At 36.6% G+C, this 23,732-nt stretch overlaps 1 protein-coding gene across 1 annotated transcript in view; it reads right to left on the bottom strand.

The window, feature by feature from the left end:
- Positions 1 to 11,844: 11,844 nt before the first annotated feature.
- The window catches only part of EFL1 (elongation factor like GTPase 1), a 71,342-nt gene continuing 59,454 nt past the window's right edge, over positions 11,845 to 23,732 (bottom strand). Inside the window, exons 19-20 of the mRNA XM_032195200.1 lie at positions 23,064 to 23,248; positions 11,845 to 12,394 (exon numbers count right to left, since the gene is read on the bottom strand). Coding sequence (XP_032051091.1) covers positions 12,206 to 12,394; positions 23,064 to 23,248 — 374 coding nt within the window. The 3' untranslated portion in view covers positions 11,845 to 12,205. The remainder of the gene's footprint in view (positions 12,395 to 23,063; positions 23,249 to 23,732) is intronic.

Here is a 23,732-nt window from a genome sequence, read left to right as displayed (position 1 = left end):
ATAAAAGCTACTGAGGCAGCACTTTTTCCAACGTAATACAGTAGAGTGCTGTAGACTTTGCTCTTGAGCTTCACTCATGAAAAAGCTTACTATGCAAGGGTCCTGATCCATTTATTTCTGCTAAAGCATTACAAAGAAAATATGTTAAACATATGTAAATTTGAACAGAAAGCACATTTCAAATTTCATTTCAAATCATTTCATTTCAAACCATTCCATTTCAAATCGAAGCACTGGTACCTACATGGAACAAAATAATGGGACTCACTAGAAAAGGAAAAATTGCTTTTGAACCTTTATGCAAGATTTAAAATAAATCTTTTCCCTGCACTGAAGTTCCACAGGCTGGTGAAGATACAAATCAGTCTAAATAGTAAAATCCCCTATTGATTTTCATAGCAGAATATTTCAAGCAGAATAGTTTAGCTTCATTGACTTAACAAAGCTACAACATTGGCTAAATAATGTTAGCTACCAAGACAACAGAATTGCACAAGTTTACACTTAGCTGAGTAAAGATCCACATTTTTGTTACTCCCAAAGTGGTTTACACAGAATCCTATTGGCTGAGTTTCTCCTACAGACATGGAGGGAGGTGGTGGTTGTGCTGTGGTGAAAAGAAAAACTGTGTCCCCAGAACGGGGAGTGATGCTAATCATCTGCAACAAGAATCAACAGTTTATCAACTTCCTCAAATTAAGACAGTTTGTAAAAATGGTTAATATGTAATGAGGTCTCCTCTTATTTAGAAGTTATAAGCATTCAATTGTTAGCTTGCCTCTTTCATCTCAGATAAATATGAATTGCCAAAGTTCAGTGCTTCTGAAGTGAAAAAGAAGTCCTACATAGGCCGTTTAATAAAGAACTGCAGTTGCGTTCCCGCATGAGCTAACTCGCTTCCTGGATGTGGGTGTTTCATTTAAACTTTCTAAGAGGACATCAAAACACATTTACATGAATATAGATCGTTGCTTCCGCTGGGTGATTTAAATGCATCTTACAGCTGTGGGGAAGGACTTCCTCAGTTTTCAAAACATTCTTTAGAAAAGGAGTTATTAACTTATTATTTTCTTTTTATATACATCAGTAAAATTAGATCTACCTCTGAACGCCTGCATCACTTAGCTTCAACACTCATCCTCCTTCCATTTGCCCTGTACCAAAACTCTAACACTTTTGCCTGACAAAATTCTGTGACGCATTCTGAGTTTCCAGGAAATGCTCCTCTAGGTGGTAGGCATGATTCACAGCTATTCCCACCTGATGCCATCACAATATCCCAGTATAGCCTATGGAGTTTCTAAAATCAAGTCCTTCCTTACTGATTAATACAGTTGTGTTGGAAGTCATGAGAAAAGAGACTCCTCTGTGCAATATGTTGCCCCTGGGTATTCCTTCCAGAAGGCAAGGATAACCTCTAAAAACAAACAAACAAAAAAAAAAACCCAACAAATAAATTAAAAAATAAACACACACACAAAAAAAAAAAAAAAAAAAAAAAAAAAAAACACCAAGGCTGTTGCTTTAGTGGAAATGCAGTTTTGGACTCGTCTCACAATGTAGTTAAATGTTTGCTCACCTTGCAGATCCTCTGTGTGGGTGAAGGTGAATGATGCACGCAGCCCTATCAGTTGATCTTGGGAATGTGGTCCACTGAAGAACCATCCTGCCCTGAGGGACACAACAAGGTCTATGTATGGAAGGCTTTATCAGTTAATGCTGCATAAACCGGTAATTACTTCTGATTAGATATTATAATACATCCCTGAGCAATCAGCCTAGAAAAAACACCCCAGATTTTGCCATCAGTTCCTCCTCTGCTGCACAATCCACAAATCATTCATTTCACTTCCCACAAGTATGTATTTAGCTTTTTAAAAAACATTGTACAGTGAATTATGCAGTGTTCAAAAAGACATTTGCCAGGGCTCAAGCAAAAGAGAAAACACATTTTTTGATAACTTGATGAGTTCCTGGGATATTCTCCCCTATTTTTATACCTCAAAGGAAAAGGAGGATGCTATTTGGGAGTGTCATTTTCAGCCAGGGATAAATATCATCACCAAGAGGTTTGACACAGCATCGGAAGAAGAAATATGCCACAATAGAGGAAGTCCCGAGCTTTGCTTTGAAACACTGAAATTACACCTATGATTCAAAAGATTTGTTTAAATCCACAGTTACCTCTTACATTGTCATGAATCTAAAAATGAAAATGTTTTCTAGGGAATAATAAAATCAATGTAGCTTGAAGTTATGGAAAATATCCTTTGATTTGGAAATAACAAAAGTTGCAGGATCTCAATCCCTATCAGAAAATCGTTTTTGAAAACCTTTTCTGTAACAACTCCATCAACTTTTCCAAAATAATATTTGTTATAGCAAGGCCTTTGAATCTTCCAAATTCTTATTTTCTCTGCTATAATGTTACTTCTGGTTGCACAATTTTCAAAACTTAAGTTTGCCCTTTTCTCCAGTAACCGTCTCTCTATCTTTTGTCCCTGATTACTGCTGCACCTACAACAGCATTTATTGTCAACAGATGCAGAGTTAAAAGCTTACACTGTGATTTGTTGCCCTTCATTACTTATTCAGGATGGTTAAAGCTGATCTGAAATATTGAATTTCAAATAGATTTTTACATCTGAAATATCAAACATAATTTGTCATTTTTGTCACTTATGTTAAAAGGCTGGATGATGGTATTGTGCAAGACTGAAGTATCAAGTCTTTTTTCTCTTACTGAGCAAAGAAAGGCTGATTCATAAGAACCAGTGAAAGAAGGAAAGCTCCAGTCCATTTTGTAGGTTCATTCAGTATCACTTGCCTAAGTCACCCAAAGATTTAGCGTAAGCACTTGGATTGACAGAATTTGCACTGACTTCTCCAGTAAAAGCACAGTATAAACATGCTTGTTTGTCTGCTCTGAGGCAAGCAAGAAGCTAAAGGAGTTGTGGTGGTGTGCCTTTTTGTTTCCTGAAGTCTATAAAAGAAAACCCAAGGCATAAAAAATAAAACAATCAACTATTCTTTGAACACTTACCCTGATAAAAAGCAGGAGTAACTCAGCAGACATCCTACAAGGAGTAAAAAACCAAGGCCATCATTCCCCTCCCTACCCCCAACAGCTCAATATTTTAGCACAAGATTTACTGTCAGCCTCCAGCCCTTCTGCTTTGGAACATGCAGACTCAAATCAAGAATTAAATCTAAGGAAAAAAGGCATCTGTTCAGGGACTATTAGCAGTTCTCTGTTTTATAAAGCGACCAAAGTTTCAAAAGGATTCAACATCTTTTCTTTTTAAGTAAGGATTCTGCAAGAAGCTTATCTGCAATGAAACATAAATAAATTAAATCATTTATAAAAAGTATTACAAAAGTCACTTTTAGAGTTACAGTAAAAGACCACAACACAGACATTAAGAGTCTGTCCTTCAAAACCACAGGTCTTTCATTTGCTTAGTGGTTTGGGACTTTTTGTTTGTTGCTTTTAAAGCAAAATAGTATATTTGAGGGTTCTCGTATGCATTTGTTTTTTTCTGCCATCATGGTGAATCTGCAAACATTTTCATGTTTTCCTCTAATTTGATGCCAACATCAAGCTGGAAACCTTTTTCTTTTTCTTTTTTTTTTTTAATGAAAACAGAGATTCTGATGAAATGCAAGACCTGAGGTTTTTAGGAAAAACAAAATATCACAAGATTTGTCATAAAAACATGTAGCTGGCAACAGTAACAGTCTCCTTATGCACAGTAGCTTGCTATTTATAGGAGTGCTCACAAGCCTGCAGACATATTGCTGCTCTCCAGTAAAGAAAAAAACACAACTATAAAGACAAAAGGCTCTGCTATCACCACCACAAATACCTGTTACTTTGCAAGTCAAGTGAAAAAGTGACACAAAAAGTGGCACAAAAACCAGCTCCTCATCTGGCAGAAATCAAAATAGGACTCAGCAGAAGTCACAGAAACCACAATGATTTACCCAAAATGAGACTCTGGTCCTAAACCTCAATCTGTATGTATTAAAAATGAAAGTTAGGCTGTATCACACACCGCACTTCCATGTAATCGGTCACAAAGGAGGGCGCACCTTCCACAGAGGCAACTTGCCACACTAATGCAAATGTTATGCCAGTCACACTGAATATCAAAGGCTGTCTGAAAATTTGCTAACAGTGCAACTGGGAGTGTGTATGATTTTCTTCACCAAACAGTTCCTTAGTTCTTTTGTTGTTCTTTCACTTTTCTCCCAACCCAGGTTAAAGCTAATATCCAGCTTCACTGAATTCCAGCTCTTTTGGCCTCTGTTTTCCTTTGGCTGCCTGCTAAATGGAAATACTGTCTCTTGGGTTAACATGGCCAAAAGTATGAACTGGTAACTTCTCTCTTGATTGTCTACGGGTGAATCACACATCATATGACAGTGACATTGCTCAAGTTCAAACTGCTAATATCAATACTAAAACTGTTTATACAACAAAAGCAAGGGAACCTTAAAGTTACTTCACCCTTCAGATATGTTCAGAAGATGCAGCCATTTGCCAATTTTTTCAGTCAGCTATGAGGAAATCTATAGCTTCAGTCTTTCTGTCCAGAGAAATGTTACCTGCTTTTGTTCTAGTGCTTGCAGAGTCCAGTATGTCAGTCATCACCTCTCTTGTCTACACAGTTAAATATTTTCCTTTGTCAAGCACTGTTTTAGCAACTTCTGTTTGGCTTGGAAGAAATGGTGTTGATAAGCTCAAGCACAAGTAGCAGCTATCAGAAAGCAGGACAGTTACTTTATTTATTCCCTCTCCTAAGGCCTAAACTCTTCTAGCCCAAGTTTCATGCTCCTAGCAATATTCAGCTTCCAGGTGCTCAACTGAAAGAGAGCTATTAGAAAGAAAATTTTAGTTTCCCTTATAGCATTCTCTTACAGAAGACAAGAGGAAGCTCTGTAATTCCCTGACCCTGTGCCTCCCACTCTCATGCAGCATGGGGATCTCAGAACATCTCTTCAAAGTTCCTTGCACGTAGATACTCTTTAGTTCTGTAGACTTCACCTGTCCCAGAAGCAAAGATTTAACAGAAGTTATGATTCACTGCTGGGTCCCAGCAGAAAAGGCTTAACAAGGTTACACAGAGCTGCTTTCAATGCAGTAAGTAAACTGGAACCCAGGGAATTGCTGCTGCTGGGAATGCAGCACTCTCCCTTAAATGATGAGCCTGCTACAATCAAGGAGTTGCTAGGAAATCCACAGGACAGCAAGAGAGACAGAGGAAAAAGCTACAGAGGTTGTTTCTTCGTGCTTTCCTTCACAAAGGCAAGATGGCACAGAAGGCATGCCCTGACAGGCAATTTCATTCTGCCTGTCAGGGCAGCCTGTCTTTTCATACAGCTTGCTTGTACACTATTTGTTACTGAGCACTTGTAGAGGAGCAATGCAATCCGATAATGCAATTAATATAGTTACTATAAAGGCACCCATGTAAGTGCAATGTGACGTTTTTCACAGCATTTTTACATTTATTCTCTAGCCTTAGCTTTTCCCTCTCACACCAACTGCAGTTGAATTACTCACTGGCCTTGATGCTTACAATGTTGGATGTGATAGGAACAGACTAGACATTGTTTTATTACAGGAAGGTTAATTTAAAATAACCTTCCTAAGCTGTTCATACTACACGACAGCAACATTACAAGGAGAAGACTTGGGTTCCTGAATAGGATCAGCTTTCAATCCCCAGACTAGTGATAGCAGCACTTGTCATGAACATACTGTGCCTAGTCTCCAGGGGAAGTGCAGCTTCAGCTGCCACTTACACAGCTCCTTCTGTCAGTCACTCACTCCCTGAAGCAATGCCAGTTTTTTCTGAAGAGCCATTCTCTTGACCTCCTAAAGGTAAATGCTACCATGACAAGAGAACAAAGACAGCAAACAATTAGCTTCAAGTATGCTCCATAGCATCTCCATCACCTGTTAGTGTATTACAGCACCAGTTGGCTCTGGATACATCTGTGTCACTGAGCAAATAAATCAGTCTCTGGAGTTAGGTGGATTGCTGTAAACTCATCATGTAAAGGAGCATTAGAAAAATAAAAAATAAGGACTTGTGTTCAAACATACATTAGAGGCAACCAGAAACTGCTGTTTTGTATCACACATACTGATTTATTTATGTCATCTCAGTCCCTACTCCTACATGCCTGACATTGACTTTGCATGCTCCCCTTTGCACCAAGTAGGATTAAGATCTCAGAGCACTCAGGCATTAAATCTAGCCCAAAAAGTTATGCTGCTTTCACCTGTGGCAAAGAAGTGGACCTCCTGATGCTGCCATGGAGTTTAAGTCCTTTTTAATCATGACTAAACCTGCCTTTTCATCATGATCAACCTTCTTACAGTTCCTCTACAGACAGCACTTCAGCTTGCATCGCACAGTGACCATTCCAAACCATTTCCTTATAGTCACAAGACAGCTGAACACCCCCCTCAAATTGTTCGAAGTCCTCAATACAGCAACAAATTGCATTCATAGGGTGCACCTCGTTAGGAGGCTGTTCTGTGCTAACACTCTCCAAAATTCCTTTTGCTCCTCTGCAGCCTTCTTTTTACCTTAAGTTTCCGTTTTTTTGTTGTTGGTGGTTTTTTTTTTTTTTTTTTTTTTTTTTTTTAAATGAAGCATGAGGGAGCAGGAAATTATTGCCTGCAGGACAATATGGTAGAGGGGACAGTGGTGCTCATGACTGTCATTGGAGTCATCACTGAAGCCCCAGACTTAAGACCTCTTAAGACTTGTGCTACAGCAAAACAAATGGCATTATACTCCAGGGTAGCAGTTTACACTGGCATAAATCATTCAGAAAGCAATGAAACAAGAGCGATTTATTCATTACCTGACTTAATTTATTACAGTGTAAAAGAACCATATGAAAATTCTGGAAAGAGCTTTCCACAGATGGGAAAAAAGCCAGCACTGAATTGGTGATGATGATCAATCTGCCTCCCATTTGTAATTCCTCTCGAGAAGATGCATATTTTAGCTGTGCTTTGTGTCCACTTCACAAAAAGTAGCATAACATTACTGAATTTCCCTCCCTCTCAGGGGATAGCAAACGTGTTTGTGAACATGTAGGAAAAGCAGAGTTTAAAAAGGCTACAGATTCTTTTGACAAATGCCTGTTTTTGCTGCTGTGTAGATCATTATTTATTGTTAGCCTTTTACACCAGCAGCTTTTCTAAGGGGGAAAAAATGCACCTAGGAATATCACTGGAGAACAATGAGACATAGCACTTTTTGAAGGGTGAAAGACAATCCTTTTACATGGCCATCAAAAAAGCAAACGTGAAAACACAACTGAAATTTTGCTTCCTTGCTTCCCCCTTTTTTTTTTTTTTTTGTTCAAATTCTAGAATGAGCAAGTCTTTAGAAAGATGAATGGTTTCAGCAAAAATAAGTAAATCAATAATAAAAATATTCCTCTAAAGAATCTGAGGGGGAGGGGAGTTTATGGAGTTAGATCCCTGGTAAAATAGGAAGCAAAGGAGGAGGAATTAGTAGAGGGGGAGGAAAGATAAATTAAAAATAAATAAATAAAGCTCCTGTAGGAAAACAGCATCTGTTGAAACAGAAAAGTCTTTGCCAAACAGCCCAAACCACACCACTTTATGGTATCTATTTTCTCCTCCTGTTAGTCATGCTTTGCAAGAGTTTTATAATCATGGAATGATACAGCTGTAAAGACCAGTACCTCCAAACTTTTCAGTTCAATGTATTAATATAAACTACAAAAATTAATATTCATTTTTATCTTATCTACTTTTCATATAGATCCAAACAAGCACATACTCACAATGAAGAATATGACCAAGCCACATCAAATAGAGACCAAAATTCAGAAATATTGCTACATCAAAATGGTATTTACATGTAAATGTTTTATGTTGCATATAAACTTTTTTCTAAGCACCAGTTAAGTCAGCCAGGCCTGCACAGACATCTGAAGTTAACACACTGCTTTCCTTCTCAGGACTGTACTAAAGAAGCAAAATCACAGATATTAGCAAATTTGAGACATACCTGTGCAAGGTCTAAAATCAGAGATTCTACACCACATTCTACCAATGTTTCTCCAAGTTTTTTGGATCCCACCTCCACAAAATCCCAAGAAGCTTGAGTTAAGGCTGTGGAAATGGCCTCAGCTTTTCATAAAAACAGCTTGTGCCCTCTGCTTATGAAGAAAACTGGGAAGAAGTTCAGAAAAACTCTATACAGGACTTTTAAACCAAACTAAAATAGAAATAAAAAAAAATAAAACAAGAACAAGACTTCAAGATATCCTGCCACAGAACTTAAGTCGATACGATGAAGGCCAAGAAAAAAAGTCACCTGAATTCCCAGCTCCAATTCATCTGCCAAGTCACACCATGGAAGGTTTAAGCAGATCCACAAGCTTCTGTTTCTTAAGTGTAAATGGTACTTGTCTGGCACTAAGTTTATAAAGGAAAAAAGGTTTCAGACATTTAAGAAGTACCTGTCCAATCAAGAGAGGTTCTTTACTCACAAAATTGCCAAGTTCCAGATATTCACCACCTGAATAAAACAAGAGAAGGAAACTGATATCCAGTCTCTCATTTATATTGGAGATATTTATTCCCCTCACCCCTGCGTGGAAATAAAAGAACAAGCAGCACTCAGCAAAAGCTGAGGTTCTTCATCTTCATGAGTCTCAACTAGTTGCACAAACAGGTGGCTCCTTGCTCCGATACACTCATGATTTTTCTCTTATGCTAGTGGGAGTATTCAAGAATACTGTAAGGTACTTAAACTGTGTTGTTCACTACTTTTCCAGAGATTTAGGGCTTTCCTCATGCATTTTAACCCAACAGTATGCCCAGAAAAGCATTGGGAGGAATGTAAAAGACATTTTAAATTGTGAATGCTTAACCAATCCCAAACTATAAAGAGTTACAACCCAAAAGAGTAGACCCTTGGAGTTGAAGAATTTTGCCAGGACCTCTCTGCTATTAAATTAAGCATTTGATGTAATAAGCATTCCAAAATCACTTATAACCAAAACTACTCTCTCATACTAAAATTTTTCTTTAATCAAAACTACAGTATACAGTTCAAATATTGCATGGTTCTCTCTCCTTGTTAGCATAGCTGCTGACTGTGAATGAGTGCCACATTCCATTTACCATAGAATAAGCTTCCAAATATTAGTGTCTCAATCAAGAAAAGGTTAGTTTGTAAAGTTAGCAGAAATTTGAGATATTGTATTCAGACTTAATTTGGGAATTTTGTTTTGGTTCAAAAATATTTTGCATGTCTGTTGTCTCCATCCTCTTTAACAGTACTGTTGAAGGTGCAGCTGAAGGCCTAAACTGAAGGGTAATAGGAAAGAAGATGCAGCACAACGTTCCAGTTACACTTTGATTTCTCCTTTGGACTCCTGCTTTAAAACGTATGATAAATTTGTTGAAAGAAAAGAAAATTCTGTGGAAAAAGTTGGTCAATCACCTAAATTATTAGCACTCAAGAAAATTAAGATCCTTAAAGCAACGAGAGAAAAGGGGCACAGGCAGAGAAAACAGGAAGGAGCTTGCTGGCCACAGCTTAGTCTTCATTTTTCTCCCCCTGGAGAAATAAAGATTCTGCTCTTCTGTTGTTTTATTGTTTGCTTTTTTTTTTTTTCCTTCTTCTTTCGTCTTTTCTTTCTACAAAGTAGAATCATTTGGAGTATCTGCCCAATGAATAATTATCATTCTAAAATATATATTACCACTTAGAAGTTTATTGGTGCTTTTGTAAATTATCGGTTGTAAGGAGCTTTGATTCTAGTAAATTCAACAGAGTCAAATCACATGAAGAGTGACTTTTTTTTTTAAGTTAAAAATATACTAAACATTTATACAAATAAAGTATTTTAAAAGCTGTGTACACTCACTTTAAATATGTATTATACTTAGCAATAAAACTGGCACTGGAAAATGAAATGATATCATGGCTACCTCTCTATTCAGCCTTTCCATGGCTTGCTCCATCAGCAAGTTATTTATCTTGCTTTGCAGACATTTTCCAAAATTATGTCATACAGTTATGTATATATAAGAAAGTGAGACAAAAAACAGCTATATATAGTTAGAGATTCATTGTATGTAAGCAATTAGATTATCTTTGCACTAGAAGCCATTACTGAAGAAAACAGATCTAGCACTTGCAGGTTGATTTTCTTCTGCTAGTTAGCGGAGCTTTCCATCTTTATAAATAACAAGAATTAATTCAGCATGTTGCAACCCTATCTTCATGCTGTTTGAGATGCAATCTGAAAGAAAATCTGAAAATATGACATAACCAAATATGAAAGCTAAACCTTTTAAAATCTATGTTAATACTCTTTCTGTTTACACAAGTATAGTAGATTACAGTTAACAAGTATAGAGTCACAACAATGAGTAGCCTACCCAGCTCTGAAGAGCTACTTAATATGTAAGCACCCTTCTGACTGGAGGCCAGACATCCCTAACTGTATCTTGGATTCAGCTAGCAGTGTAGCTGTAAGTAGCCAAGATCTCATTACACAAACATTTATTTATGTCTTAAGCAGTTTCTGCAGGCAGTTATAATGCCTTCCATGGATATACAGCTGGCAATGCCCAAACTACCTAAGTATATTTGTACGAGCTCTAATAGGGCTGCTGTGCAGACATACCCCTTGCAGAACAACAATGTATGGAACAACCTTCTAAGGAAGGCAAATATCATTTGCTTGAATAATTCATAAGCACAGTTTTAAAAGGAAACATTTCCATAATGAAAGCAAACAAAATGGAAAAAAAAAAAAGCTGCTATTTAAAATAAAAGCTAAGCATTCAGAATCATTCTACTTGCAAAACAAGTAACAGTTTCCTTTCCCATAAGGAGCAAAACTGATAGGAGTTAACTTCTGCCTACTGCATTAATTGACACACACAGAATATTTATTCAGAAAGGCCAAGTTGGTGCTAAAGGAATGCACAGCATCACAAATTAAAGAAGTGGTTATATTCTAGAAAGAAAAGAACAGCCTGTTTACATGGTTAGCTGAAACAGAACACTTTGCCAATAGTAAACACAAGATATAGCACAAAGTCAGTCAGCACAAGACTCGAGGACTTAATTACCCATTCATTTAACCAAGTATCAGAAACTCTTCAAAGACACCTATCTCTTCAGTCCTTTCCTTTTACAATTCAAAACAGCCAAATGAGAAGGTAGTTCATGCACCATGTTTCTCTTCTGTCCATTTTTCTTAACTAAAACTTACATCCTTTCAGGACTTTTTTTCCTGTTACTGTTGGTCTGAATCATTCTGGAGACTTCTGCATCCTAGACACCTGCAAACAGCAAGACATTTTGTATGTTTTTGCAAGTGTTTCCCTTCACTGAATTCAACACAACAGGATGAACGGGTAGAAACTTCTGCAAAGCGTGTGTAAACACCGAAACAGGATTGGCAGGGATAGCTGTGTGCCTAGTTAGAGACAGCAGCTCCCAGCTTAGGATAATCATGTAAACTTTTTTACACAATGTTTTTCTAAGGAGGGTAAAAAAGAAAAACCTTGCCTGGTTTGCAGTGCTTAGTTTTCCATGTGTACTATTTTTGCCTTCTGGTTTAAAGAAGATGCATTGCTACAACCTGGGAGCAGAGAGAGCATCACCTGATTTAGATGACTGTTTACAGGAGGAACAGAGTAAAACTCCTGGTAGGCTTACATCTGTTTGCACATAGGTAACTATGGAAAGTACTTTTGAGCAACGAATACATTATAGAAATGAAAATCAATTTTAAAAAGAGTCAAAAACATTAAGAAGCTAAATTTATTGCATAGTTTATTTGCAACAGACTAGCTAACCAACTTTAAATGCAATTACATCTGATAAATCAGGAACAAATTAAATTGGGAGTTCCTAATCCCGTGACAGCAACAGGGCAGAAAGTTCTAAAAATTGAGACCAATTCCAAGGAACATACCTAGGCTTTATTTAAATAAATAAACTATCTTCTCTGTATAAAAGTTGGAAAGGCTTACGTTTTTCAAAACATAAGCTACGGACATTATCATGTGTAAGAAAACTGGCGTAAAGAACAAGTCCAGATGGAATTTTGAATCTGCTGCATAGAAAATTATCCACACGCACTTAGCTGAGTCAGGAGGGAAAGGAAGCAGACGCAGCTACTTATTCCTACTGAGAGTTCTTTGCTTTTCAGCATGCTCCACAATTTTTTCTTCCACATAAAGTCCCTTTCGCTTTCTTACTGCATTCATGTACTTGCGGGCCTGGTTCTCAGAGTCTGCCTTTTCCCCAAAGTGCAAATATTCTTCCTCGGTGGTTGGTACCCAGAACGGGTCACTTGAAATAATCTGTAGAAAGAGAGAAGGAAAAAAAAAAAGTAATGTAAGACAAAACAAAGGTTTACTAGTACATTTCAAGTAATTTTAATCTCTAAAGTATACAACGTAAAAGTAGAGGAGGTAGAGTTTTCTGGAAAGCCTATTAGCTACTTAAGCTGAAAACAAGAGCTAGAAACACTATGTAGTATTTGCACAGGAAGAATATGATAGCTTTTGAAATTTGGTTGCATTTATCTGTGTACAAATTTTTTAAAAACAAGTTTAATTGCCAGTCAGCAAACAACACCAACTCGTGCTCAGAAAATTATCAGCTTCCAGGAAAGAATTTCTTATTTAGAATATTATGTCACTATGATCTTATCAGAATTTATAAGAACTGAAGGCTTCTGCTCATTTCTGTGTCCTATGTTCTTCACACCCTACAAAATGGACAGATGGCTTAAAATCATTGTTTCTGTCTTTTACAGAGCTGTTCTTGCAGCTTAATATCTCAAGGGCCCTCAGCTAGAAGAGATTTCAGATCTAACGTGATCAGGGAATGATTGGACAAATCTTTATTCCAGTTCATCCTATATACCCTGCACTTCTCAGACTACCGTAGAGTATGCCAAACATCTAGTTATTTTCAAAAGTAGTTATTTCACTTAAATGACCGTAGATTTTCTCACTAGTTGCAGTTACAGGTAATATCATTTTACTAAGAAAACAAAGACAACACTGCATCCATTTCTTAAACAAATCCTCATGGGAAAACGAATGCAGGTAAATATTAACTACTGTGAGAACAGTGATAGTTATGACAATAACTGAGGACAACACACCATGATCATTTCTGAAATATATTAGCACTAACATTAAAAAATAAAAAGGATAAAAACTACCCTAAACTATCAACTTAGTGTTATAAACTTCTTCCAGCGTTACAAACCTTTTCTTTTGACAAATACGTTTAATTGCCATATGCTATTTCAAGCCAAGCAAAATTTCTTAGTCTATTTAAGTAACACAAACCAGAAAAGAAAGAATTAAAAAAATAAAATTAATGGATTAAGATGGAGAATTTCCTTATAAACGTCAAATTGTCAAGTCCTATTTTAATACCTGAAATGCTAAATAACACCTAGTACAATCAGAGAAATCACATTTTATGGAAAGTTAGGAAAATGTCTATGCTAGAAGATGGTTATTTTTTATTAGGGAATATTGTAGGTTCAATCTTTCAGAACAGTATGTTAAGCCCCTAAAAAAAGTTCTAATTTGTGAAGTATATACATAATCCTGGTAACTTAAATGGGATATCATTTACATGAAAAAAGAGATATGCAATCTCATTTATCTAGGTGGTAAATAAACATGCATCGGGTTGTCTGGCTGAAAACCAAAGCAAGCAGAGCTCAGAAATAAATGCTGTGAAACTTTGGTTTCCAAAGTTAGGTTTTTACATTTATTTTTAACATAAAAATAAGGACTGTCTAACCATAGAAGAATCTGCCTGAGTCATACCCATTCTGATGCCCTATTAAGGGACATTTAACCAATGCCTAGAAACTTAAAGGTGATTCCTTGTCAGAATATATCATTAAAAGAAATTGCTCCCCTTTTGAGAGCTTGAAAGTTTTACCATTACTTTATACACTTGAAATAAAGAAAAGGGACAGGGAAAACTATTGTTGTGTGTCATAACCCTCCCCTGCCACCAACTTCTGGGCACAGATTGCATGTTGACTTGATCAGGTTGTAGTGACATTCATACTTAATCATCATGGTGCTGGAAAAATACCAAAGACTTCCCCATGCACAACCTGTCTAAAGAGCTGAACAACCAAAAATTTCCAAGTTCAAGACAAAGCACACAAATGAGAAAAAGTGATTCATACTCCATGGATGCACTCCAGAACACACTGCTGGGGGAGATCACACAGCTACAAACTCTAACAACTTAAAAGGCTGTTACTATCCCCTCTGATGAAGTTCTTTTGCTTTAACAAGAAATCTACCATACACAGATTATGCTCAGAGAAATGGTGGTTCTTGAAGAATGAATGCGAAAGAGAAGTCCAAAAAGGACTGAACTTACAAGTCTAAGCTACCTATAAATATTTAGATACTGTAGTGATAGATGCTTAAGAAAATCTGTAGGTTTAACAGACTGGCTCTTTCATTAATTTACAAAAGACTTGTTCTACTGATGTTAACTTAAGTTTTATACTGGATATTTCTTTCACTGAAAGCAATTATTCACTGGAGCATCTTCCTTATGAGGAAAGGCTGAGAGACCTGGGTCTGTTCAGCCTGGAGAAAAGAAGACTGAGAGAGGACCTCACCAATGTGTATAAATACCTGGGGTGTGGGAGACAGGGATTTGGCCAACCTTATTTCAGTGGTTTGTGGGGACAGGACAAGGAGTAATGGTCACAAGATAGAGCACAGGAAGCTCTGCACCAACATGCGAAAGAATTTCTTCATGGTGAGGGTGACGGAGCACTGGAACAGGCTGCCCAGGGAGGTTGTGGAGTCTCCTTCTCTGAAGATAGTTAAGGTCTGTCTGGATGCCTACCTGGGCAGCCTGCTCTAAGGAACCTGCTTTGGCAGGGGGGTTGGACCGGATGATCTTTCGAGGTCCCTTCCAACCCCTCCAATTCTGTGATTATCTCTAGCTCTCAGGAATTCTGAGATAACTGGAGGCTCTGTACATAAAATTTAGCAACTAATGGATAAACCTGTAAATTTACTGCAGTGCTGGGGTACCGAATCCTGAGTGAACCTCGTACCACTGCATTATGCAGAGCAGCACTGGAAAGAGACTTAAATTAGGTTTTGAAAGCCACATCACTACCTCCAGCAGCTACTTTTGTGCCTCAGCATGTGTAAACAACTTATGCATTACTTGCTGCTTCTGGAGCAAGTTACAGAAACTTTTGAGAATTTCTATTTATGAGGATCCTGCCCAACTGAATGGTGTAGACATATTGCAGAAGATGTGGTCAATTAGGAACATATTATTTGTAGTTAACACTGTGGTAATTAAAGAGAAAGACAAAGCCAGATCTACTGACTCAGCTGGAACTTGAAGCATCAGCTGTGCATCTCCTTTAAGAAGTCAGCAAATATCCATGTTAACAGAACTCTAATGTAATTACACAGACATATTATTGACAGAGTGACCAAAAAAAAAAAAGTAGGAAGTTTTCTTTTTTGGAAGTTCCAATTCTGTAAGTGAAGGTGAGGGCACAAGACTAGATTGTCCTTCTTCTATTCACATAACATTAATGGATCAAAGCAGATGCACATAGCAGGTGGCATCCATCATTCCCCACACTCTGCTAATACACTGAAAGCAGAAGCAAAATAAATAAATAAAAAAATCCATATAATCCTCCAAGAGAATTGACATCAATTTGCTTACAATAGTGGCTGTCAGACTGGTGGGTCTGGGCTTCCTGGAATCAGAACCATGAAGCTTTTTAACCACTGAACTATTGTTTGTATTCATGGGAACCATGTAAGGAGATTCTGGAATCCATGACAGTTCTCATCTGGATAGAGTCCTAAACAATCAGATTCTACATGCACCGATCCTTCTGGAAAATGATATAGCCATCTAACAGAAAGCATTTACCGTGGATCCTGGAAACTCCACAGAACCAAAGCAGAAAAGGAGAAGAAAAGTCAGTAAAATGCATCCTGAAGAATGCGTTCCAGAGCTCGCTGCAGAACTAAGAGCTAATTCTAGGTATAAATAACACAGTGCTTACAAAGAAGTCAACTGGGATTAGGTATTTTAAAAGAAGATTAGATTACTTCAAATAATGTAAATGTAAAGGTATTCTTGAGAAAAAGAAATCATTCTGAATAATGTTTCATTAAATATCACTTCTATTCAAACTAACACACCCAAACAATGAAGTCTCATAAGACTTGTTTAGTAACAGCATGCAGAGAAACAGGCTAAACAGCTGTCATTTTCCTTTTTGCCTAAGAACCTACATGCTAAATATTCAAACAATGCACGTCTGTATCTTTTTCAAACATAATCTGAATACCTGTAATAATTAACTCATAGAAATGCTAACAGTATGAGTACTATTTTAATGCTGAAAGACAATATGGTGTGTACTAAGTTCTGCAAATGATTATGTAAATTTATCAAACTTTTCAATAAGATTTGAGTTAGAACAAATTACTTTCAATTCAAGAGGACTTGAAATTTTAAGCCTTAATTTGAGGATGATTTATTGTTTGCATTTTAGTGGCACCCAGATGGTTCCAATAGTGATCTGGGTCCCATTGTCTAGTGTATTTCACAAAACGATCCTATGAAACAGCCTCTGCCTAAGGCAGACTAATTACGCAAAACAAGGTTGAGAGAAGCATCAAAGGCAAACAGACAGGATCTGCCTAGGTCATCCAAAAGGTCAGACAGATCTGGGAACACAGCCATGTTCCTAGTAGCACTTCCCCTACTGGTCCTTACTGCTTGATGAGGACAGAAAATTCCTTTTAGCAAAATAGCATAGACACTGAAAATGCTTTAGTTGGACCATGAATTCAAAGAGCAGTCTCGCACTGTCCAATGAAGATTTTAAGACTAGCAAGTAACATTATGGCTGGTGTGAACCACTTAGTAAGAAAGCACAAGAACTACGAAATTCAGTGTTCTTGGACACTATGATGGACAGCCCTTTGCATGCCAGGAAAACTTTATGCCAGAAGCTGTTTTTCAAAAACAACTTCAAAATAACTACTACGCACAGTTTCAGAGAGTATGTATCAGTGTATCAGGATCCTTTCTGCTTTAGAAAAACCAATCCTAGAAAGATACTTCAAGGCTTCAAGAGCATTGACCGTTCAAATGGTGTCCAGCACTTAATAACGGGAAACGCTGTACAATTAAAGCAGTACCCAGGCATGTAGTTTAGATGTCTGGAATAGTCCTGTCAAACAGAAATTTCCTCTACCTTTCAGGTAAAATGGCAGAAATTTGCAGAGGTTTATGTGAAACATGACCTTGAAAAACTGTCACCTCCAAACTAAGCTTTTGGTAACAACCTGGGTAGTGCTGTAGAAGTGCTTTTGCACTGCACACAGCAACACGGTGCAAGATAAGTTTGGGTATTGGCAGTGAGCTTCCAGAACAGAGAATTCCAGGAAGGACACCCAGCAAGACTGAGCAAATTCAGCTTCTCCATGCTGCTGCACCCATTTCATCACAGTGGGAAGCGGGCATCACCTCCTTTCCTACCTAGGAGCACTGAGAAGCTGTGGGAAGTGCTCAGCACCTGGAACACTTGCACAAAACATCATGCTGGAGAAGAGGACTAGAGTGGCAAAGGGTGGGAGGAGAAATATCTACAATATGCTAAAGAATTTTACAGAAGCACCTACACATAGATGTTCTGAAAATAAAAAGTCACAGTTATGTTGTTAAAACACAAATTTTCGTATTATACCAAATACTTTGTGTACCAGCCTGTCCATTTTATAAATAGCTAATCTCTATACCATATCCTGAAAGAAACAAAACAAAAGCAATTCATTTTCAGCCTCCCTCTTTACCAATTATTTGACTGTCTTGTACTCAAATCTTAGCTTCACAGAAGAACGTTGCCATTTTGCATCACTATACATCAACTTATATATCAAACACAAATACATTTTCTCAAGATTATGTATAACTTTATAAAAGCATTTAAAAAAAAAAGTGAAAATAGATTGCTCACTGCACAACTTGACAAAGTCTCCCAATTTTATTTCTCCGTGTATTCCTTGTATTATTCTCAAAAGATCTTGATTGTAAACTATATGTTTTTGAAAAAAAATACAATTAGAGAGGAAAGGTATATATTCAATACAAAAATTAATTTCAATTAATTTGAAATAAATATCTTATATAACCTAAATATCTTATATAACTTAAATATCTTAAATATATCTTATATATCTTAAATATCTTTATCTTGCAAAAGTTTTAAAAATCCAAAAAACATCAGATCTGCAACATTTAGCTTTCCTTTAGAGAAAGGATGCTTAAGGGAATATGGAGTAACTTACAGTCAGGCTTTAAACATTTAACCTACAGGATTGTATAAGGTGTGCAGATTCCCTACAAAGCAACATGAGCATCGAGAATTATTTCAGAAGAACTCAGAGATTTCATTGACAATATTGAAAGGGCATGGCCTAGGCCTTAAAGTGCATGAAGTCAGATATGACATCACGACTTTCAATAAATACTGTAATAATGAATATTTACACATTTAGTTTTAAAATAAACTCATGCTAGTTTATTTTGGCTCAAGAGCATCATCCCTGTTTGTGTCTCATTCAGTGATAGCTGAGCTTTAGCCTTGACTTCAGTCAGTAGCAGTGGAAGGAAAAAAGGAGATCTGTGGTTTTACTGATACATTTTTTTTCCTATTACTTAAGACGTGTATTGAAAAGGAAATTTAAAGCTACACCACTACCACTTTTATTTACTATTTAATTAGCTTCAGATGCTCTGGTTAACATAAAGACTTTTTCGTATTTGAAGGGTTCCAGGTTACTGCTAGAATTCATTTACATGAGGAAGCCGATACTTGCACACAAAGTAAAGTCACAATTCATACCTAGTAGAGGCTCACAGATTCTTAGCATCTCTCATTACTTCAGCCTGCTTCCTGTTTAATGCAGGCCTAAAAGTTGCACCTGGCAACTTCTGTATTAAGCCCCTATCTTCTACTTTGTGCTGTACAATTAGGAATGAATGAATTAAAATTCACAATATAAGACTTCCAGTGATTCAGACTGCATCATGTTCTTATCATTTATTACCTACAGTCCTTCTTTCACCTTTCTCCAGGGCCTTACAGTACACTCTAGACACTATTCTACACAGAAAGAATACTCAAAAAGAATTCAGATTATATGTGTTTGCAGTTTACCCTCCTCCTCCAAGAGCAAAAACCAATCAATGCATTTTAAAAGATTCATTAGGAGGAATACTATACATTTCACAGCTTTACAAGAAGTAGTTGTCTTTGAAAATTTCTGCAGTTGCTGATAATTCAATCATCATTTGAATACATTCACATGCATTATTTTTACTATAACACTGATTTCCCACATGGGATTATAGCTCCATTATTCTCAACACTGTGTGATCACAAGTATCTTCTTGCTCAAAGAACTTTATGACGAAGAGAAAAATGACATGACTGAGTGCAACAAGTAACAGCAAAGAATCAAGTGAGAACAAAGGAAACAGGCTCAGCCAAAACATACACTAATTGAAAGTCTATTATTAATTCAAGAATAGAAAAAATAATAGAAGGCATTTGTAAGTATCCCAAAACTATATATTTTAAGCTGAGAATTCAAAAGAAAGCTTATACTGAAAGCTAAGACGATATGACCTAGTAAACCCAATACACTTAACATTTGCCTAGGGATATCAGAAGGAAAATACTCAACTACCTTTTAAAATTAATTTATTTAATCTGGGACCAAACTGAAAGCTCCTACTAATGGTTATTTTGTGCCATTCTCTACAGGTAGAAATACATTTAAGCATGACACAAGAAATTAATTAAAAAAAAAAAAAAGCACTATCTGTCAAGATAGATGTTACTGCTCCATCCCCTGGGGATGGAGTGATCTGAACTATACAAAATGCATTCATTCACTTGAAAAAGAAAAAAAAAAAAAAAAAAAAAAAGGGGTAATTTCATTTCCAGAGAGCCCGAAAGGTTCCATTTAAATATCTGCTCTATCATTGGCCTTGCTGTGTTTATAGTCTACAAGTCATATTAATGAAAATAATAATAATAATGAATTCAAGCCTCATTTCTTTAAACATAGTTTTACGTATGATTTCTATGAGATTGTTTGAAATTTTAATAATACCGAGAAGTGGTATTTCACTATCTGTAAAATGGGGATGAGTACATGGTAGAAGGAATCTCTGTAGAGAAACCCGTGTTCTAGCAACTCAGCTAATGAGCCAAGCACAGTGAAAAAACACCACTTAGAATTAATTCAGAATGTCATAGAAGGGATTGGATAGAGTGCAGTTAAGGCTGCAAATGTACACTCAGTAACAGAGCAAATGTAAAACAAAATCAAGCAGCTTCCACACTCCCTATTCATCTTCAGGGAAAAAAGAGCATGAGATTACACAGAGTTCACAGTGTATCTTATAGAATTATACATTACTTAATTGGGATTCAAATAAAATGCTGGCACTTTTCATGAATATGCCAAGGCTACCTTGTATATACATGGACAATTCATGAGTAACTTTACACTGTGAAGTCATACCTAATAGTGGAAAGCTGGTAGGTCTATTTTGTTTTGTTTATAGGAGAAGAAACAGAGAAAAGCTTCACAAATGTCTCGTGATCTGAGACACAAACCATTTTTGCTGGATTCTCTGTCATACCACCACTGGGTTCTGAAAATGGTATTAATTCAGCAATTCTGCTGATGATGTGAGAGTAAAATGCACTCCCTCTGCCATCACTACACAGTCATTGCTCGTAATTTAATTGAAGGTTTATTTTGTCAGAAAAAATATAAGCAGGAATTTCAAAGTGACAAAAATCCCTCCCCACCAAGAGATTTGCCAGGTGGAAAGCTGACTGTTTTACACAACCATTTTTCCTACTACCACTACATTTTAACAAACCTGCTGTAATTATAATTTCTCCTCAGGGACATTTTTAGAAAACGTTGCCAGTTGCTCAAATCTCCATCTCCTACGCATACCCACAATTGTCTGAACATTTTTTAAAATGTGAAATTCGTAACACCTGACAGTGGGAGCACAGATGCCATGGTTTGGGGGTAGAAGGGAAGGTCATGGAGGCAAGGGGTTGATGTTGTTGCTTAGTATTGGAGCACAATAGCCACTAATCCTAAGGAAACTGGCACAGAACAACGGTTAGCTGGAATTAACATCCCTCTGACTGATATTCCTTTAGGGCACCAATATTAGAGAATTCAGACAAAAGACCAGTTAAGCCACAAAACCTCACCAGCTGCACTTCAGATTAGAACATCCAAAACTGGAAAAACTACTGTATGTAATACTGCCAATACTCACTGGTTTGAAGGAACTAACCTGTTCCGGCTACACGCAAAAAAAAAGTTGCTGTCTTTTTTGTGTGCACACACCATCTGTAGGTGTTGCCTTTATTTTATTTATTTATTCTCCATTCAGTGTAGCTCTGTTACTTTATTTATTTTAAAATCTCTTACTCTATTGCTATTTTTCCCTTCCTCAAGTCTCTGTGAAGTCAGTCTTGGTTACAAGAAGATGAAATAAATCAGTATTAATATTGGGAAAAGACAGGTAAATCCCTTTTCCACTGTGTTTTCTAACACCAGTAAGGTAGTGTTGCCAAGAAAGATGAAGCTTACTGTTTCAAGGATTCCCAACTCTTTTGGTAGCATGTGACTTGGCTGGTTTACAGAGATGCTCTTTTTCCAATTAACATTAACATAAAATTCCTAAGCCAGTTACAGCAACTGCTAACAAAGAAATACTGCTATTGAAGTATTTAACAAATCATCCTATTAAGATGCTTTAGCTACAGGAAATGAGGAAGAATACACACCATGTGAGAAACCAGCACATACTTTGGAGAGAAACAGAGGTAAACAGATCATAGCTGGAAACTGCATGGAGTATTACTGACCTCAAAAATCCGTAGTTGTTTGTACTCTGAGACTTGACATTTGAGGTCACAAAAATAAAGTAGAAGATAACAATAAAGTACGATTTTCTAATCCATTTATAAAAGCTTTTATGATCCTAACATCAAATAAAGGAATACCTGACAAAAAAAAAAAATAAAAAAAAATCTAGACTTCAATTGTTTTAAACAATTGATGTGAATAGTTTATACTTGGACTCTTGCCCCAAACCCATTTTTAGCTCCTTCGATGGAGTCTTCCAAATAGTCCTACAATGCACTTTTTTTTTGGTCTTGAACAAGGAATTCTGATTTCAGGCTTTTTGTCTTACTCCACCTCATCGGAACAAAAAGTGCACTATCAGCCGATAACATTTCTTATCAGTTTTCCCATCTGCATATTTCCTTTACACCATTTTCACATTTACCTGTTCATGTCTATGTGACAAAGATGAACAAATGCAATGATTTTGAGGACACCTCCATTTACTGTAACCAGACCTGATTTTGAAAGAATTGCATCAATTCCCTTTGCCTTTAAGTATGAAAATGTATGTTGAGTTAGACTATATAAGGACAAAAATACTGACATATCTGTTACTAGAATGATAATTTTCATATACATTAGATTTGTTGCTGCATTTTTTATTAGTGGTAGCTTCTTTTAATCTCCACTCTCCAAACAAGTTTATCAAAGAACTAATTTAAAAAGGCACATTAAATTTAGGTAAACAAATTTATGAAGAATCAGTTTCATTTGTGAAGCACTTAGTTTATACAGAAAAAAAAAGGCATCCCATCCAAAGAAAATATAAATACATTTTTGAACAGCGTATCTATAAAAGCAAATAAGATCAATATAAAGTTACTTTTTCCTCTTCATTTCAAAAAGGAATTAATCAAATGTCTTGACCAAAACTTAACCTTTTCCGCTTATTATTCCAGTCTGCCACATCTACAGGAAATAGATCACCAAAACAGATGGAGTGAATAGATATTTTTACCTCCCAGTGGCTGAACACCAGCTGCGGACTGGCCAGGCCACTAGTTCTCTTCCTGATTTCATCAGCAAAACCAAAGCTTTCAGCTACTGGCAGGACTGCCTTAATAATAAACACATCCGTTCCCTCTTTCATCTCCTCTTGTAACACTCTGCCTTCTCGTTTGGACAAGACAGCATACACACGACCTGCAAAGACATCATTTCAGTGAGCTCACCAATACATTTATATTCATGAAGAGATATACATAAATATTTACTTAGGAAACTTCAGCATTAAGTAAAATACATCACTTCTTTGGCTCAAATTCTTCCTGTAAAATTTTAGGTGAATCAATTAAATTTACGCAAACAACATACTCTGCCAGTACAATGTGCAGAATCATATGAGTAATATTTAATAAATTATAAGTCCTGTATAAATCTAGACAATGCTTGTACTACATGCAGTTTAAAAAATTGCCATATGATTGTATAATAGGCACTTTGCCAGATTATGTGCCTAACTTGCTTTAGTTCTTACAAGCAAATATTTGAGAAGCATTACCAGCTAAGAAACTCTGCTAAGTAATACTACTGTGCTTCAGACATTACTTCTTAGCTACCTTTAAAAGTTTAACTCACCATATCCCTATATGGTATTTGTATCCCAAAGATTGTAGTGCTATTCTAA

Source organism: Aythya fuligula, chromosome 11, assembly GCF_009819795.1.
Source record: "Aythya fuligula isolate bAytFul2 chromosome 11, bAytFul2.pri, whole genome shotgun sequence".
Taxonomy (NCBI): Eukaryota; Metazoa; Chordata; class Aves; order Anseriformes; family Anatidae; genus Aythya; species Aythya fuligula.
The sequence above is the reverse complement of the archived record's forward strand: the minus strand, read 5'-3'. Positions and strand labels throughout refer to the sequence as shown.